The 21,485-nt window shown below is 41.2% G+C and overlaps 1 protein-coding gene across 1 annotated transcript in view; it reads right to left on the minus strand.

Moving 5' to 3' along the window:
* The window catches only part of LOC120064808 (calcium/calmodulin-dependent protein kinase type 1-like), a 58,052-nt gene that overhangs the window by 12,959 nt on the left and 23,608 nt on the right, over window positions 1–21,485 (minus strand). Inside the window, exon 2 of the mRNA XM_039015407.1 lies at window positions 4,324–4,455. Within this exon, the coding sequence (XP_038871335.1) occupies window positions 4,324–4,455 (132 nt within the window). The remainder of the gene's footprint in view (window positions 1–4,323; window positions 4,456–21,485) is intronic.

Genomic DNA, 21,485 nt, shown 5'->3' on the forward strand with positions numbered 1-21,485 from the left:
GATCGCCAGGTGGCACCATTGCTGTGTGTAAGAGTGTGTAGGAGCGCCACAAACAAAAACATTAGGCTAATGTTCAATGAAAGAGCTCTATACGGGATCCAATCAATACAGAACTAGTCATATCGTAGGGCCAGTTGTTTTCTCACAACATCAAACAGTGGTCTGACATAGATGAGTGTTTCATAATCCCTAGCCAGAATATGGGGCCAGCCGCTGACATTGGTTGAACACCAGTGTCCATGTCTTCATTCTGCACCACTGATGAGAGAGAAACTAGCCAGTTAGAGGGAGTTCTACAGTGACTGAGGGAAATACACTGGCAAAAACAGCACTGGTAATACACAAGCCAAGAAAGAGACAATCAAGGCTGAAGCAGGACATTGCTCTGTTGTTATAAGCAGTTATGTAGGTGATATGTGACACTGTGTGTTCTTGCTAGAAAGGAGAGAGGAGGAAGGAGAAAGTATACGTGTGTTGGGATCCGAGTCAGTGTCTGTCTATGAGTATTTCTTTGTATCACGCTCTGTTTACTCCTCCCTCATCACAAACCCCTCTCTCTCCTGCTGTCTCTCTCTCTTTCGCCTTCTCTCTTGCTCCCTCTCCTCTTTCTCTTCCTTCATCACACTGCTGAAAGGAACTCCACACACACAATCTCCCTCCACTTCTGTGTGATGTTACCCTGGCAACAAGGACACTAAAAATAGGGCTATCTTCTTTACTCCTGACATTTCTGGTGAACAACCCACTGTTTCTACTGACACATAGATACCATACCATAATACACTATACCATGCTATACCATAATACACCATACCATGCTATACCATAATACACCATACCATGCTATACCATATGACACCATACCATGCTATACCATAATACACCATACCATGCTATACCATAATACACCATACCATGCTATACCATAATACACCATACCATGCTATACCATACCATGCTATACCATAATACACCATACCATGCTATACCATAATACACCATACCATGCTATACCATAATACACCATACCATGCTATACCATATGACACCATACCATGCTATACCATAATACACCATACCATGCTATACCATAATACACCATACCATGCTATACCATAATACACCATACCATGCTATACCAAAATACACCATACCATGCTATACCATACCATAATACACCATACCATACCATACTATACCATAACATGAATCCAGCCAGTCCCCTTTCTCCATTGACCTCCATATACTAAAATCACATATACTATAACCACAGACTACTGCTTTAAATCAAGCTGGCTCTGCTGTACATTACCACGATGAGCCAATCAATACCATGCAGTCAGTCCTTTACATTGATAGACCCTGTGTGTTATGATCCCTCAGCCTCGTTCCTGACCATAAGGACTATTAAGTCATTTCAATGACTGATGATGGGGGAACAACCTGGTATTATTAAGGATATTGTGTTATGTGGTGGTGTGGTGCAGTGCGCTGCATTGTGTTGTCTTGATCTGTGCAGCACAGCGATCTCATTCTCTATGTTACTGACCTGTGCAGCACAGCGATCTCATTCTCTATGTTACTGACCTGTGCAGCACAGCAATCTCATTCTCTATGTTACTGACCTGTGCAGCACAGTGATCTCATTCTCTATGTTACTGACCTGTGCAGCACGACAAGCTCATTCTCTATGTTACTGACCTGTGCAGCACGACAAGCTCATTCTCTATGTTACTGACCTGTGCAGCACAGCGATCTCATTCTCTATGTTACTGACCTGTGCAGCACAGCGATCTCATTCTCTATGTTACTGACCTGTGCAGCACAGTGATATTATTCTCTATGTTACTAACCTGTGCAGCACAGCGATCTCATTTTCTATGTTACTGACCTGTGCAGCACAGTGATATTATTCTCTATGTTACTAACCTGTGCAGCACAGTGATCTTATTCTCTATGTTACTGACCTGTGCAGCACAGCGATCTCATTCTCTATGTTACTGACCTGTGCAGCACAGTGATCTCATTCTCTTTGTTATTGACCTGGGCAGCACAGTGATCTTATTCTCTATGTTACTGACCTGTGCAGCACAGCAATCTCATTCTCTATATTACTGACCTGTGCAGCACAGTGATCTCATTCTCTATGTTACTGACCTGTGCATCACGGCGAGCTCATTCTCTATGTTACTGACCTGTGCAGCACAGTGATCTCATTCTCCATGTTACTGACCTGTGCATCACGGCGAGCTCATTCTCTATGTTACTGACCTGTGCAGCACAACGAGCTCATTCTCTATGTTACTGACCTGTGCAGCACAATGAGCTCATTCTCTATGTTACTGATCTGTGCAGCACAATGAGCTCATTCTCCATGTTACTGACCTGTGCAGCATGACGAGCTCATTCTCTATGTTACTGACCTGTGCAGCACAGTGATCTTATTCTCTATGTTACTAACCTGTGCAGCACAGCGATCTCATTCTCTATATTACTGACCTGTGCAGCACAGTGATCTCATTCTCTATGTTACTGACCTGTGCAGCACAGCGATCTCATTCTCTATATTACTGACCTGTGCAGCACAGTGATCTCATTCTCTATATTACTGACCTGTGCATCACGGCGAGCTCATTCTCTATGTTACTGACCTGTGCAGCACGACAAGCTCATTCTCTATGTTACTGACCTGTGCAGCACAATGAGCTCATTCTCTATGTTACTGACCTGTGCAGCACAGTGATCTCATTCTCTATGTTACTAACCTGTGCAGCACAGTGATCTTATTCTCTATGTTACTAACCTGTGCAGCACAGCGATCTCATTCTCTATGTTACTGACCTGTGCAGCACAGTAATCTCATTCTCTATGTTATTGACCTGGGCAGCACAGTGATCTTATTCTCTATGTTACTGACCTGTGCAGCACAGTGATCTCATTCTCTATGTTACTGACCTGTGCAGCACAGTGATCTTATTCTCTATATTACTGACCTGTGCAGCACAGCAATCTCATTCTCTATATTACTGACCTGTGCAGCAGAGTGATCTCATTCTCTATGTTACTGACCTGTGCATCACGGCGAGCTCATTCTCTATGTTACTGACCTGTGCAGCACAATGAGCTCATTCTCTATGTTACTGACCTGTGCAGCACAGCGATCTCATTCTCTATGTTACTGACCTGTGCAGCACAGCGATCTCATTCTCTATGTTACTGACCTGTGCAGCACAGCGATCTCATTCTCTATGTTACTGACCTGTGCAGCACAGTGATCTCATTCTCTATGTTACTGACCTGTACAGCACAGCGATCTCATTCTCTACGTTACTGACCTGGGCAGCACAGTGATCTCATTCTCTACGTTACTGACCTGGACAGCACAGTGATCTCATTCTCTACGTTACTGACCTGGACAGCACAGTGATCTCATTCTCTACGTTACTGACCTGGGCAGCACAGTGATCTCATTCTCTACGTTACTGACCTGGGCAGCACAGTGATCTCATTCTCAATGTTACTGACCTGTGCAGCACAGTGATCTCATTCTCTATGTTACTGACCTGGGCAGCACAGTGATCTCATTCTCTACGTTACTGACCTGGACAGCACAGTGATCTCATTCTCTATGTTATTGACCTGGGCAGCACAGTGATCTCATTCTCTACGTTACTGACCTGGGCAGCACAGTGATCTCATTCTCTACGTTACTGACCTGGGCAGCACAGTGATCTCATTCTCTACGTTACTGACCTGGGCAGCACAGTGATCTCATTCTCTACGTTACTGACCTGGACAGCACAGTGATCTCATTCTCTACGTTACTGACCTGTGCAGCACAGTGATCTCATTCGCTACGTTACTGACCTGGACAGCACAGTGATCTCATTCTCTACGTTACTGACCTGGGCAGCACAGTGATCTCATTCTCTATGTTATTGACCTGGGCAGCACAGTGATCTCATTCTCTACGTTACTGACCTGGACAGCACAGTGATCTCATTCTCTACGTTACTGACCTGGGCAGCACAGTGATCTCATTCTCTACGTTACTGACCTGGGCAGCACAGTGATCTCATTCTCAATGTTACTGACCTGGGCAGCACAGTGATCTCATTCTCTACGTTACTGACCTGGGCAGCACAGTGATCTCATTCTCTACGTTACTGACCTGGACAGCACAGTGATCTCATTCTCTACGTTACTGACCTGGGCAGCACAGTGATCTCATTCTCTACGTTACTGACCTGGGCAGCACAGTGATCTCATTCTCAATGTTACTGACCTGTGCAGCACAGTGATCTCATTCTCTATGTTACTGACCTGTGCAGCACAGCGATCTCATTCTCAATGTTGTTCTCCTTGCCCTCCAGAGCCTTCTTTGGGATGCACTTGATGGCTACCAGCCTCTGGGTCCCCTTTTCCTCCGCTAGCACCACCTCCGAGAACGCCCCCCTGCAGCACAGGAAACACACATTTTCAAAAACATGACACACACACACGTACAATTACACTTACTAACTGCAAAGACCAATTCAAATGCTGTACATTAACAAATCATATGCAGTAAACTGTATTAAAGGGTGGTTGCTGAACGTATGCCACCAATGAAAAAGTGAGGCAGTTAGTCTTGGTCCCAAGACCCCAAGTCAATATAGCCTGTCTCTGAGGTGGGTCACTAAAACGACAGTGACATTTAAATAAGAGGAAATGTTCGGGATCAAATGAATAGGTGGAGGTCCTGGGAAATAAGGCAAGTGTCCACCCTGTGTGTGTGATGTGTGTGTTGTGTGTGTTTGTGTGGCTCACTTTGCTCAGACAGTGTTTGCACGTGAGCTGCATGACTCATGGTGGGGCGAGTGAGGGTACAGACAGAGCCTTCCCCCTCGAGAACACACACCAAGGCAGGGTATCCCCCTGGATCCCCCTGGCCTAACCAGGCACAACCTGTCCAACCCTAACCCATTCCCCATGGCCAGTCACTATTAGCAGGCACATTCTGTCCAGTGTCCACAATTCCCTTCCCTCCCAGGACCACAGTGTCTCTCCACCTAGGGAGGGGATCCCCATGGTCTAACCAAGCACATCCTGCCGGTCTCTCATCCTATCCTCCCATGATACCTCCCAGCACCGTAGGCTCTCTCCACCGAGGGAGGGGATCCCCATGCCAGCTATAACCAGGCACATTATGTCTGTCTCTAAGCGATCCCAGTAGCCCAGCAGGCAGCACCTCTCTACCCAGGGAATGTGTCCCCACGGCCAGTCTCTAACCAGGCACATCCTGCGTCTCCCATCCCACCCAATCCCTCCCACCCCACCCTACCCCATCCTTCCCAGCAGCACCACAGGTTGTCTCTCCACCCATGGAGGGTTTCCCTACGGAGGGCGAGTTATTATAACAAGAACATGACATGCCGTCCGTCCCCTCATCCAACCCCAGAAGCACTGCACGGTACGTCCCAGGCCAGCAGCCTCTCACAGCCGTGTGTGTCATGGCAGCCGGGTCCCTTGGGGCCCGAGAAGAGGCTGTACAAACAAAAACATGACTAGGTTTTCTCACTCACCATCACCAGCCATCATAACAATCCATCCACATCAGCCATCCGAATCCTGTCTGATTCCCACAAAAACTGCACTCCATCTATCTTTTATTGAGATGATAAAGCATTTCCTTTTTTATTACTACGAGCCACTCTCTCTCTCTCACCACTCTCTCTCTCTCACCACTCTCTCGCTCACCACTCTCTCTCTCACCACTCTCTCTCTCACCACTCTCTCTCTCACCACTCTCTCTCTCTCACCACTCTCTCTCTCTCACCACTCTCTCTCTCTCACCACTCTCTCGCTCACCACTCTCTCGCTCACCACTATTCAGGATAACTTGTGTTTTTCGTTGCCCCCCAACCCTCAATGTCACTCTCCAAGTTCACATGGAAAAACACTTTAGAGGCACTACAGCAATGTCACCATTGTGAATTATTCAATAGACCACTCTGAAACACACACAGTAACACACACAGCCACCGTGCAATCAGAGACAGATGCAGTAAGAGACAATGAAGATGTATATCTATATCTACCTACCTATCTACCTCCCTAACTGTATCTATCTATCTATCTATCTATCTATCTATCTATCTATCTATCTATCTATCTATCTATCTATCTATCTATCTATCTATCTGTATCTATCTATCTAACTGTATCTATCTACCTCCCTAACTGTATCTATCTATCTATCTATCTATCTATCTATCTATCTATCTATCTATCTATCTATCTATCTATCTATCTAACTGTATCTATCTACCTCCCTAACTGTATCTATCTATCTATCTATCTATCTATCTATCTATCTATCTATCTATCTATCTATCTATCTATCTATCTATCTATCTATCTATCTATCTATCTATCTATCTATCTATTCAATTCAATTCAATTCAATTCAAGGGGCTTTATTGGCATGGGAATACATGTGTTAACATTGCCAAAGCAAATGAGGTAATAATAATATACAAAAGTGAAATAAACAATAAAAATTAACAGTAAACATTACACATACAGAAGTTTCAAAACAATAAAGACATTACAAATGTCATATTATATATATACAGTGTTGTAACAATGTACAAATGGTTAAAGTACACAAGGGAAAATAAATAACCATAAATATGGGTTGTATTTACAATGGTGTTTGTTCTTCACTGGTTGCCCTTTTCTTGTGGCAACAGGTCACAAATCTTGCTGCTGTGATGGCACACTGTGGAATTTCACCCAGTAGATATGGGAGTTTATCAAAATTGGATTTGTTTTCGAATTCTTTGTGGATCTGTGTAATCTGAGGGAAATATGTCTCTCTAATATGGTCATACATTGGGCAGGAGGTTAGGAAGTGCAGCTCAGTTTCCACCTCATTTTGTGGGCAGTGTGCACATAGCCTGTCTTCTCTTGAGAGCCATGTCTGCCTACGGCGGCCTTTCTCAATAGCAAGGCTATGCTCACTGAGTCTGTACATAGTCAAAGCTTTCCTTAAGTTTGGGTCAGTCACAGTGGTCAGGTATTCTGCCACTGTGTACTCTCTGTTTAGGGCCAAATAGCATTCTAGTTTGCTCTGTTTTTTTATTAATTCTTTCCAATGTGTCAAGTAATTATCTTTTTGTTTTCTCATGATTTGGTTGGGTCTAATTGTGCTGTTGTCCTGGGGCTCTGTGGGGTGTGTTTGTGTTTGTGAACAGAGCCCTAGGACCAGCTTGCTTAGGGGACTCTTCTCCAGGTTCATCTCTCTGTAGGTGATGGCTTTGTTATGGAAGGTTTGGGAATCGCTTCCTTTTAGGTGGTTGTAGAATTTAACGGCTCTTTTCTGGATTTTGATAATTAGTGGGTATCGGCCTAATTCTGCTCTGCATGCATTATTTGGTGTTCTACGTTGTACCCGGAGGATATTTTTGCAGAATTCTGCATGCAGAGTCTCAATTTGGTGTTTGTCCCATTTTGTGAAGTCTTGGTTGGTGAGCGGACCCCAGACCTCACAACCATAAAGGGCAATGGGCTCTATGACTGATTCAAGTATTTTTAGCCAGATCCTAATTGGTATGTTGAAATGTATGTTCCTTTTGATGGCATAGAAGGCCCTTCTTGCCTTGTCTCTCAGATCGTTCACAGCTTTGTGGAAGTTACCTGTGGTGCTGATGTTTAGGCCGAGGTATGTATCGTTTTTTGTGTGCTCTAGCGCAACAGTGTCTAGATGGAATTTGTGGTCCTGGCGACTGGACCTTTTTTGGAATACCATTATTTTGGTCTTACTGAGATTTACTGTCAGGGCCCAGGTCTGAAAGAATCTGTGCAGAAGATCTAGGTGCTGCTGTAGGCCCTCCTTGGTTGGTGACAGAAGCACCAGATCATCAGCAAACAGTAGACATTTGACTTCAGAGTCTAGTAGGGTGAGGCCGGGTGCTGCAGACTGTTCTAGTGCCCGAGCCAATTCGTTGATATATATGTTGAAGAGGGTGGGGCTTAAGCTGCATCCCTGTCTCACCCCACGACCCTGTGTGAAGAAATGTGTGTGTTTTTTGCCAATTTTAACCGCACACTTGTTGTTTGTGTACATGGATTTTATAATGTCGTATGTTTTACCCCCAACACCACTTTCCATCAATTTGAAAAGCAGACCCTCATGCCAAATTGAGTCGAAGGCTTTTTTGAAATCAACAAAGCATGAGAAGACTTTGCCTTTGTTTTGGTTTGTTTGGTTATCTATCTATCTAACTGTATCTATCTATCTATCTACCTCCCTAACTGTATCTATCTATCTAACTGTATCTATCTATCTATATCTATCTAACTGTATCTATCTACCTCCCTAACTGTATCTATCTATCTATCTATCTAACTGTATCTATCTACCTATATCTATCTATCTAACTGTATCTATCTACCTCCCTAACTGGATCTATCTACCTCCCTAACTGGATCTATCTATCTATCTATCTATCTATCTATCTATCTATCTATCTATCTATCTATCTATCTATCTATCTATCTATCTATCTATCTACCTATATCTATCTATCTACCTATATCTATCTATCTACCTATATCTATCTATCTAACTGTATCTATCTACCTCCCTAACTGGATCTATCTACCTCCCTAACTGGATCTATCTATCTATCTATCTATCTATCTATCTATCTACCTCCCTAACTGTATCTATCTATCTATCTATCTATCTATCTATCTATCTATCTATCTATCTATCTATCTATCTAACTGTATCTATCTATCTATCTATCTATCTATCTGACTGTATCTATCTATCTATATCTATCTATCTAACTGTATCTATCTATCTATCTAACTGTACCTATCTATCTATCTAACTGTACCTATCTACCTCCCTAACTGTACCTATCTACCTCCCTAACTGTATCTATCTATCTATCTATCTATCTATCTATCTATCTATCTATCTATCTATCTATCTATCTATCTATCTATCTATCTATCTATCTATCTATCTAACTGTATCTATCTATCTAACTGTATCTATCTATCTAACTGTATCTATCTATCTATCTAACTGTATCTATCTATCTATCTAACTGTATCTATCTACCTCCCTAACTGTACCTATCTATCTATCTATCTATCTATCTATCTATCTATCTATCTATCTATCTATCTATCTATCTATCTATCTATCTATCTATCTATTCAATTCAATTCAATTCAATTCAATTCAAGGGGCTTTATTGGCATGGGAAAGTGAGGTGGATAATATACAAAAGTGAAATAAACATTAAAAATTAATAGCAAACATTACATATACAGAAGTTATAACATTACATATACAGAAGTATCTATCTATCTATCTAACTGTATCTATCTAACTGTATCTATCTATCTAACTGTATCTATCTGTATCTATCTATCTAACTGTATCTACCTCCCTAACTGTATCTATCTATCTATCTATCTATCTATCTATCTATCTATCTATCTATCTATCTATCTATCTATCTATCTATCTATCTAACTGTATCTATCTATCTATATCTATTCAATTCAATTCAATTCAATTCAAGGGGCTTTATTGGCATGGGAAACATGTGTTAACATTGCCAAAGCAAGTGAGGTAGATATTATACAAAAGTGAAATAAACAATAAAAATTAACAGTAAACATTACACATACAGAAGTTTCAAAACAATAAAGACATTACAAATGTTATATTATATATATACAGTGTTGTAACAATGTACAAATGGTTAAAGCACACAAGTTAAAATAAATAAGCATAAATATGGGTTGTATTTACAATGGTGTTTGTTCTTCACTGGTTGCCCTTTTCTTGTGGCAACAGGTCACAAATCTTGCTGCTGTGATGGCACACTGTGGAATTTCTCCCAGTAGATATGGGAGTTTATCAAAATTGGATTTGTTTTCAAATTCTTTGTGGATCTGTGTAATCTGAGGGAAATATGTCTCTCTAATATGGTCATACATTGGGCAGGAGGTTAGGAAGTGCAGCTCAGTTTCCACCTCATTTTGTGGGCAGTGTGCACATAGCCTGTCTTCTCTTGAGAGCCATGTCTGCCTACGGCGGCCTTTCTCAATAGCAAGGCTATGCTCACTGAGTCTGTACATAGTCAAAGCTTTCCTTAAGTTTGGGTCAGTCACAGTGGTCAGGTATTCTGCCACTGTGTACTCTCTGTTTAGGGCCAAATAGCATTCTAGTTTGCTCTGTTTTTTTATTAATTCTTTCCAATGTGTCAAGTAATTATCTTTTTGTTTTCTCATGATTTGGTTGGGTCTAATTGTGCTGTTGTCCTGGGGCTCTGTGGGGTGTGTTTGTGTTTGTGAACAGAGCCCTAGGACCAGCTTGCTTAGGGGACTCTTCTCCAGGTTCATCTCTCTGTAGGTGATGGCTTTGTTATGGAAGGTTTGGGAATCGCTTCCTTTTAGGTGGTTGTAGAATTTAACGGCTCTTTTCTGTATTTTGATAATTAGTGGGTATCGGCCTAATTCTGCTCTGCATGCATTATTTGGTGTTCTACGTTGTACACGGAGGATATTTTTGCAGAATTCTGCATGCAGAGTCTCAATTTGGTGTTTGTCCCATTTTGTGAAATCTTGGTTGGTGAGCGGACCCCAGACCTCACAACCATAAAGGGCAATGGGCTCTATGACTGATTCAAGTATTTTTAGCCAGATCCTAATTGGTATGTTGAAATGTATGTTCCTTTTGATGGCATAGAAGGCCCTTCTTGCCTTGTCTCTCAGATCGTTCACAGCTTTGTGGAAGTTACCTGTGGTGCTGATGTTTAGGCCGAGGTATGTATAGTTTTTTGTGTGCTCTAGGGCAACGGTGTCTAGATGGAATTTGTGGTCCTGGTGACTGGACCTTTTTTGGAACACCATTATTTTGGTCTTACTGAGATTTACTGTCAGGGCCCAGGTCTGACAGAATCTGTGCAGAAGATCTAGGTGCTGCTGTAGGCCCTCCTTGGTTGGTGACAGAAGCACCAGATCATCAGCAAACAGTAGACATTTGACTTCGGATTCTAGTAGGGTGAGACCGGGTGCTGCAGACTGTTCTAGTGCCCGCGCCAATTCATTGATATATATGTTGAAGAGGGTGGGGCTTAAGCTGCATCCCTGTCTCACCCCACGACCCTGTGTGAAGAAATGTGTGTTTTTTGCCAATTTTAACCGCACACTTGTTGTTTGTGTACATGGATTTTATAATGTCGTATGTTTTACCCCCAACACCACTTTCCATCAATTTGAAAAGCAGACCCTCATGCCAAATTGAGTCGAAGGCTTTTTGAAATCAACAAAGCATGAGAAGACTTTGCCTTTGTTTTGGTTTGTTTGGTTGTCAATTAGGGTGTGTAGGGTGAATACATGGTCTGTTGTACGGTAATTTGGTAAAAAGCCAATTTGACATTTGCTCAGTACATTGTGTTCATTGAGGAAATGTACGAGTCTGTTGTTAATGATAATGCAGAGTATTTTACCAAGGTTACTGTTGACGCATATTCCACGGTAGTTATTGGGGTCAAATTTGTCTCCACTTTTGTGGATTGGGGTGATCAGTCCTTGGTTCCAAATATTGGGGAAGATGCCAGAGCTAAGGACGATGTTAAAGAGTTTTAGTATAGCCAATTGGAATTTGTTGTCTGTATATTTGATCATTTCATTAAGGATACCATCAACACCACAGGCCTTTTTGGGTTGGAGGGTTTTTATTTTGTCCTGTAACTCATTCAAGGTAATTGGAGAATCCAGTGGGTTCTGGTAGTCTTTAATAGTTGATTCTAGGATTTGTATTTGATCATGTATATGTTTTTGCTCTTTATTCTTTGTTATAGAGCCAAAAAGATTGGAGAAGTGGTTTACCCATACATCTCCATTTTGGATAGATAATTCTTCGTGTTGTTGTTTGTTTAGTGTTTTCCAATTTTCCCAGAATTGGTTAGAGTCTATGGATTCTTCAATTACATTGAGCTGATTTCTGACATGCTGTTCCTTCTTTTTCCGTAGTGTATTTCTGTATTGTTTTAGTGATTCACCATAGTGAAGGCGTAGACTCAGGTTTTCCGGGTCTCTATGTTTTTGGTTGGACAGGTTATATCTATCTATCTAACTGTATCTATCTATATCTATCTATCCCTATCTACCTATCTTACTGTATCTATCTATCTATCTATCTGTATCTATCTATCTAACTGTATCTATCTATCTAACTGTATCTATCTAACTGTATCTATCTATCTAACTGTATCTATCTATCTAACTGTATCTATCTGTATCTATCTATCTAACTGTATCTATGTATCTAACTGTATCTATCTATCTAACTGTATCTATCTATCTAACTGTATCTATCTGTATCTATCTATCTAACTGTATCTACCTCCCTAACTGTATCTATCTATCTATCTATCTAACTGTATCTATCTAACTGTATATATCTATCTAACTGTATCTACTTCCCTAACTGTATCTATCTGTATCTATCTATCTCTATCTATCTAACTGTATCTATCTATCTATCTATCTATCTATCTAACTGTATCTATCTATCTATCTGTATCTAACTGTATCTATCTATCTATCTAACTGTATCTATCTATCTATCTGTATCTAACTGTATCTATCTATCTATCTGTATCTAACTGTATCTATCTATCTATATCTAACTGTATCTATCTATCTAACTGTATCTAACTGTATCTATCTATCTAACTGTATCTATCTATCTATCTCCCTCCCTCCCTCCCTCCCTCCCTGGTGTTGTTTCCTTCTCCTCCTGCATCGCCCCATGACATGGCATCGCCCCATGACAGTTTGGATGTATTGGGCTGTTTGGTTTCTGTTTACGCTCTCTGGAGTGACTCATTCCCCTTGTTCCTTACGCACGTGCACACACACACGTGCACACGCACGCACAGGTGCAGAAAGAGTTTGATGCTATTATTAGATTTTATAGAAGGAATGGAACAAAAAAAGAACAACCCAGTGAACCCACATAACAGTCTGGTTGGTATCTAGCAAAAAACACACGCACGCACAAATGAGCACACACGCACGGACGGATGGACGCACGCATAGTTTTTTAGGTGAGGGATTTCCTCAATCAAAGTTTGTACCGATAGATGTAGCCAATTGAATAACCTATCATTTTTGAATATGCATAAAATGCATCCTCCAATTACAACATCTGCCTATGCCCACACCTATTGTCTAAAGAACACTTTACATTTTGAATACCCTCAAACACCAAGTTAGGCATAGGCTACTTAATTTCAAAATAGGCCATCATGTTACGGTCGTCGTAATCCTCCTCCTCGGACGAGGAGGAGAGGCGAGAAGGATCAGACCAATATGCGGAGTGGAAAGTGGTCATCTTTAATTAACGTAGACTGAACACTTATACATAACAAAACAACAAACGTGACAAAACCGAAAACAGTCCCGTGTGGTACTAACACGAGATACAACCACCCACCGAAACCACGTGAATCACAGGCTGCCTAAGTATGATTCTCAATCAGGGACAACGATTGACAGCTGTCTCTGATTGAGAATCATACCCGGCCGAACACAAACAACCCAACATAGAAAATAACACCGACAACCCACCCCAACTCACGCCCTGACCAACTAAATAAACACAAGGAAAAACAGGTCAGGAACGTGACACATCATCACTGTCAATCGTGAATTATAATTTTTCGCGTTTTACCAGTGAAAAGTCCAAACTGCATCTCCATGCCAATCGTATGGGAATATGCATTTAGAGCTTCTTGAATTACTGTTCCCTGAAAGAATGATAGCCAATGGTGTTAACTAGTAGCTTTTCTTGTATTTTGATCAATCAAAGCATACAATGAGTATTGTAGTGCTATTTCCATGACATAGACTGACCAGGTGAATCCAGGTGAAATATATGATCACTTATTGATGTCACTTGTTTAATCCACGTCAATCAGTGTAGATGAAGGGGAGGAGACAGTTTAAAGAAGGATTTTTAAGCCTTGAAATAATTCAGACATGGATTGTGTATGTCTGCCATTCAGATGGTGAATGAGCAAGACAAAATATGTAAGTGCCTTTGAACGGGGTATGGTAGTAGGTGCCAGGTGCATCGGTCTGAGTGTGTCAAGAACTGCAACGCTGCTGGGTTTTTCACGCTCAACAGTTCACAGTGTGTATCAAGAATGGTCCACCACCCAAAGGACATCCAGCCAACTTGACACAACTGTGTGAAGCATTGGAGTCAACATGGGCCAGCATCCCTGTGGAACGCTTTCGACACCTTGTAGAGTCCATGCCCCGACGAATTGAGGCTGTTCTGTGGGCAAAAGGGGTGCCACTCAATATTAAGAATGTGTTCCTAATGTTTTGTATACTCTGTGTATATCCTGCCTAGTGGAGCTCAGTTGAGTTAAGACGCATGAGAATTCTTTTTACTATTCAGCTTCAGCTAAAAATCCTAAAATGTCATTAGAAATTAGGAGGTATTTTTGGTGTAACAGTAATGTTACGGGCTTACTATGCTATGGTATTATATTCTGTTCTCTTATGTAAAATGCAAATTAATCATTATGTGATCTTGCAAGACTGAAAGGACAGCTCCAGGATCTCACAATGATGTTGCAGAAATTGAACCAACTTGTGGTGCTGAAGGGTAGATGAAGGATAGTTCTGCCAGTCGTCCAGTTCAGGAACAAACAACAATAGTTTGCAGTAGGCCTAGCTTAATAGGCCTACAACTACGTGGTATAGCTATCTGTAGGCTATAGTCTAATGTAAATACAAAAATATACATAGCTTAATATATTACACTGCTTATGAGAAGAGCTTTATTGTGAGTAGGTATTACATTGTATTGAGTAGCTTAAATAAACTTTGATTTGATTAGCTTGAATACATGTTTACAATATATCCTATTACTGAATTTAAAAAAATCTAAAGGGGTGAACCGTTAGCTCATAGTATTTTTGCATAGATTTAACATGCTATCAAATCAATTGACCAAGTAGTGAACATAAATCATTACTTACAGGAAAGTAATTGCAGAAAATGTGTTTTAAAAAAGCCATAAATCAAGCTTGAGGTGTATTCATGCATCTCAATAAACTATAACCTAAATGCATTATTACCTCCAACTTGGCTCAATTCATATTTCCAATTGCCCGCCCTGACATACCAATCTAGAACGGGCCCTGTGTCTCAACCATTAGCCAATGTAGGATAAATATCCCAAGCAGGGCTACAGCAACTTCCAGAGAGTCAGGCTCCTTGGGCTTTGCCGTGGCCACTCTGGTTCGGGAAAAAAGTGGTCAAACTTCTGACGGGCCTCCGCGGTGCACACACATAGCCTATAGTTCTTCATCATTCTCGCCAACGCCAGAGAGAAGACAGGGAAGAAATCACCATTTTATTTGGTTTGTTTTCAACCAACTTATTTGGTTAGTTTTCATTGAATTTTTGTGGTAAATAAATATAATTTATTTAGAAATTATCAGAATACATTTTCCAGAAATAGTTTTAGCAGCTCCGTGTATTCTCAAATTGAAAAAAGTGAGGGAGCGCCGTAGACTTGGGCGGTATACAGTATACCGGGATATATGGAAACAGCAACCGAAGGGTTTTTCAATACCATCAATACTGTTGAAAATATTTATTTGAAGTTTTTCAATTAATGTTAATATTTGTAGCTACTTTTTAAGGAAATACCTGCAGTCAACTTGTGCAATATGTCAGGAGATAAAGCAGACTGCATTCTTCATTTCACCTGTCACATTATTTGACATTATGAAGCTTACCATAGTTCCCCAGAACAGTTGAGCCAGTGACCTGTTTGTAAATAGCACAACAGAAGAAAGCGGGAACAGTTGAGCCAGTGACCGGTTTGTAAATAGCACAACAGAAGAAAGCGGGAACAGTTGAGCCAGTGACCTGTTTGTAAATAGCACAACAGAAGAAAGCGGGAACAGTTGAGCCAGTGACCTGTTTGTAAATAGCACAACAGAAGAAAGCGGGAACAGTTGAGCCAGTGACCGGTTTGTAAATAGCACAACAGAAGAAAGCGGGAACAGTTGAGCCAGTGACCGGTTTGTAAATAGCACAACAGAAGAAAGCGGGAACAGTTGAGCCAGTGACCGGTTTGTAAATAGCACAACAGAAGAAAGCGGGAACAGTTGAGCCAGTGACCGGTTTGTAAATAGCACAACAGAAGAAAGCGGGAACAGGTGAGTCCAGCTGGGGTCACATTTCATATTGGAAGTCAAGTGTTTTTTTGCCTCAAAATAGTGAACATGGATGTGCAACTATAGTTTTTCGTCACAGAAAATACATTAGTGCAACACATTTGACAAAAAATTGATTCATCAGATGAGATCAAGAAGTCCAACTGGCTGTAAATGTGCTTACAATGAAAAAGCTACGTATTTTTTGCAAAAGCAATGTATGGCCATCATATTTCTAATGTAATCATAGAAACAATGCCACCTTTGCGACAAGTCAGTTCATCACACTTCTGCCCTGCTAGAGCTGCCCCGGTCAACTGTAAGTGCTGTTATTGTGAAGTGAAAATGTATAGGAGCAACAACGGCTCAGCCGCGAAGTGGTAGGCCACACAAGCTCACAGAACAGGACCACCAGGTGTTTAAGCGCGTAAAAATTGTCTGTCCTCGTTGCAACACTCACTAAAGAGTTCCGTCAGCACAATAACTGGCCGAGCAGCCGCATACAAGCCTAAAATCACCATGCACCAAGCGTTGCCTGGAGTGGTGTAAAGCTCGCCACCATTTGATTCTGGAGCAGTGGAAACGCGTTATCTGGTGTGATGAATCACCCTTCATCATCTGGCAGTCCAACGGACAAATATGGGTTTGGCAGATGCCAGGAAAATGCACCTGCCCCAATGCATAGATCCAACTGTTTTTCATGGTTTGGGCTAGGCCCCTTAGTTCGAGTGAAGGGAAATCTTAATGCTAGAGCATACAATTACATTCTAGATGATTCTGTGCTTCCAACTTTGTGGCAAAGCCTTCCCCAAGTAACTGACACAAGCAGCAAAATTTGATAAAAAACACCCTATGGAACAGCGGGGACTGTGAAGCAACACAAACATTGGCACAGACACATGCATTCACACACACACACACACACACACACACACACACACACACACACACACACACACACACACACACACACACACACACACACACACACACACACACACACACACACACACACACACACACACACACTATACATACACTTGGAATTAGTACTGTAGATATGCAGTAGTGGTGGAGTAGGGGCCTGAGGGCACACAGAGTGTTGTGAAATCTGTGAATATATTGTAATGTTTTTAAAATTGTATAAACTGCCTTAATTTCGCTGGACCCCAGGAAGGTTAGAAGGAAGGTTGGACCCAGCTTTGGCAGCAGCTAATGGGGATCCATAATAAATACAAATACAAACAGTTTGGGGAAGGGCCTTTCCTGTTCCAGCATGACAATGCCCACATGCACAAAGCGAGGTCCTTACAGAAATGGTTTGTTGAGATCGGTGTGGAAGAACTTTACTGGCCTGCACAGAGTCCTGACCTCAACCACATTGAACTACTTGGGATGAATTGGAACGCCAACTGCGAGCCAGGGCTAATCTCCGAATATCAGTACCCAACCTCACTAATGCTCGTGTCTGAACAGAAGCAAGTCCCTGCAGAAATGTTCCAACATCTAGTGGAAAGCCTTCCCAGAAGAGAGGAGGCTGTTATAGCAGCAAAGGGGGACCAACTCCATATTAATGCCCATGATTTTGGAATGAGATGTTCGACGAGCAGGTGTCCACATACGTTTGGTCATGTAGTGGATTTGTACTGAGAAAACTTTAACTTTTTCAAATCTATTATTTTGGATATCATTCTGAAAAATGCTCCTCAAAAGTGTATTGCCAATTTAATCTTTGCTAATGAGCTCAGTGACCATTGTCCAATTACCTGCATTAGAGATATTAAACGATTAAATATATATTATTATTAAATATTAAGAATTCAAAATTAATCGCGTCCGCACATTATTATAAGGATACATTTTTTAACTTTCAATTAGCAACATTTCCTGTATGACCTAGGGTTGTATGATTGGGAGGGTGTGTCCTCTATCGCTGATTCGGATCAGGCCCTTAAATGTTATACCTCTCTGTTTAACTCTGTTGCAGATAAGCATGCCCCATATAAAAGATGAAGGGGAAGGGACAGATCTAACCCATTGTTCACGCATGAATTGTCAAAGATTTCATGAAAGAAATGTAGCTTGGGCTAAGGATAGATTGACTGATTCTAATTCTGACTGGCAGTCCTTCAAACACTTGAGAAATAGATGTCTTATTCTGGTTAGAAAAGCAAAGTCAACATACTTCTGGAATTGTGTGTCTGAGTGTGGTGGAAATCTAGCTCACTTCTGGAAAGTGGTAAAAATCTTTTAAACAAAACTCCACCCCTCATTGCCCCAGCAGGTTAGGACCGCCTCTGGTCCCATAACAGACAAAAATGACAGTTGACAAGCATTTTGCCTCAGCTAGCCACCTATTTGAAAATACTCTGAAAGTTCCACTAGAGGGAGTCTTTTATTCACCTCTAAACAGATAGCAGAGAATGATGCACTTCCAGGCACTCACTTAATTTTCTAAATTTTAACCATTTTATGACAATGATGTACTAACTGCCTTGCAAAAAATGTATGTAAAAAAATCCACAGGAGCTGATTTGTTTGATCCTTTTCTACTGCAGCTTTCTGCCCCCCTCATTGTAGAACCTTTGTATAACTTCTGCCCAATTTCTATACTATATTGCCTTGCAAAAAAATTTGAATAACTGGCAAACTCTCAGCTAAGAGATTTTTTTTTACTTCAAATTATATTCATAATAATGTGCACCAATCCGGTTTTAGACCTGGACATAGCACCGCTTCAGCAACTACACTTGTCTTAAATAATTTGTTAAATTGCTTAGATTATAGTAATCACTGTGCTGCCATATTTATTGACCTATCCAAGGGATTTTATACTGTCGACCATGCCCTACTCTTTCAGAGGTTGTCTGAGATGGGCCTCGGCCAAGGTGTCTCACAAATGGTTTGAGAAGTATCTGTCAGACAGGACACTGTGTGCTTTCTGATGGGGTCAAGTCAAGTTACTTCGACATTACTAAAGGTGTCCCACAGGGGTACATTTTGGGACCTTTTACTATTCATATAAATGATATTGGTTTATCTGCAAAAATCAGTAACATTCATCTGTATGCAGATGACACTGTTATGTACACTATTTCCCCTACTACTAACCAGGCTATGTTAAAGCTGTAATCTTATTTTGTTGCACTGCAGAAAGCCCTTGTAGATTTAAAATTCATAATTAATGTGGAAAAAAATTAAAGTATGTTGTTTTCTAATTCTTGTAGAAATATTTCAGATGGTTTACAGATTTATGCCTTGGATGGTTCTTTCATCTAGCTGGTTCCCGCTCTCTTACAGTGCCTTCAGAAAGTATTCATACCCATTGACTTATTGCACATTTTGTTGTGTTAGAGCCTGAATTCAAAATTGATTACAGTAAATAGTTTTTTTCCCCCTTACCCATCTACACACAACACCAGATGATGACAAAGTGAAAACATGTTTTTAGAAATGTTTGAACATTTATTGAAATTTAAGTACAGAAATAAAGTGCTTTCCACACCTGGATTGTGCAACATTTGCCCATTATTCTTTTCAAGTGGTACTCAGTAATGTGTTGTATTGGATGTTCCCCAAACATAACATGTTGTATTCAGGACAAAGAGTCTACTGATTTGCCACATTTTTTGCAGTATTACATTAATATCTTCTTGCAAACAGGATGCATATTTTGGAATATTTGTATTTTGTACAGGCTTCCTTCTTTTCCCTCAATTAGGTTAGTATTGTGAAGTAACTACAATGTTTGTTGATCCATACTCAGTTCTCTCCTATCACAGCCATTAAACTCTGTAACTGTTTTAAAGTCACCATTGGCATGGTGAAATCCCTGAGCGGTTTCCTTCCTCTCCGGCAATGGAGTTAGGAAGGACTTACTTACTTACTTACTGACTTTATTGTCCCCATAGGGAAATTTTGTTGCAGTGTCATGTACACATTTAAAGTGGTGTTTAAATACAAAACAAAATTGACAATACAACTTTCATAACAGTTACGTACCAAGAAATAAGAAATAAAACATTTTCAAAAAAGAAAAGACTAGCCTGCTGGCCTTGGGAACATTCGCCCGAGCTATTTAGGAGGGATATCACACCTGGCACAAATGATTGTCTCGTTCTGTTTTTCCTGCCGAGGGGTGCCCTATACCTGCGCCCAGAGGGGAGTAGCTCAAAGTCCAGGTACAGGGGGTGGCTTGGGTCTAAATTATTTTGTGAGCCCTACGGAGGGCCCTGACCTTAAAGATCTCATCCAGGCCTGTCTGTTTGACTCCAAGTACCTTGCTTGCTGTGATAATAATCCTTCTCAGCATATTTCTCTGGCTGACAGTGGCATTGCCAAACCAATAAACAATACAAAAAGTTAAAATACTCTCAATAAAAGATTTGTAAAACAGAGTCAATATAGTACAGTCTACATTAAAAGATCCCAACTTTTTGAGAAAGTACAGTCTCTGTTGGCTCTTTTTGTAGATCAGGTCTGTACATTTACTCCACTGAAGCTTATTGTCCAAAAGGACATGCAGATATTTATATTCCTCTACAATTTCTATATTCTGACCTCTGGTAGATGTTGCAGAGGTAGGTGTTGTACGCTTCCTGAAGTCTATGCACATCTCTTTGGTCTTGTTGGTATTGAGGACCAAGTGTGATTCCTCACACCACTCTACAAAGTCATCTAGGACCGGGCCATGATGTTCCTCGTCATCATGCAACAGGCTGATCAAGGCAGTGTCATCAGCGAACTTAACGAGGTGTCTGTCAGTATGGGAACTAGTACAACTATTAGTGTACAAGATGTGAAGAAGTGGGGACAAAACACATCCCTGAGGAGAGCCTGTGTTGGTATTGCGTATATCCGACACGTGGGGACCTATTTTGACTCGCTGTGAGTGTTGGCTCAGGAAGTCCAACAGCCACAAAACCAGACCCTATCTAAGGAGAAGTCCCGAATGAGTCTCTGTGCCAGAATGTAAGGCTGGATTGTGTTGAAGGCAGAAGAAAAGTCAACAAACAGAACCCTGACATGGGATTTGGCACCCGCTAGATGTCTATAGACCATGTTAAGGAGGGTAAGAATGGCATCATCAACTCCTCTGCTAGGCTGATAGGCAAACTGAAATGGGTCGAGGAACTTCTGGGTGACACTGAGAATATGACTTTTCACAATTTTCTCAAGGCATTTCATTACTAAGGATGTCAAGGCAACAGGGCGGTAGTCATT

This window comes from Salvelinus namaycush, chromosome 20 (assembly GCF_016432855.1).
Source record: "Salvelinus namaycush isolate Seneca chromosome 20, SaNama_1.0, whole genome shotgun sequence".
Lineage (NCBI taxonomy): Eukaryota > Metazoa > Chordata > Actinopteri > Salmoniformes > Salmonidae > Salvelinus > Salvelinus namaycush.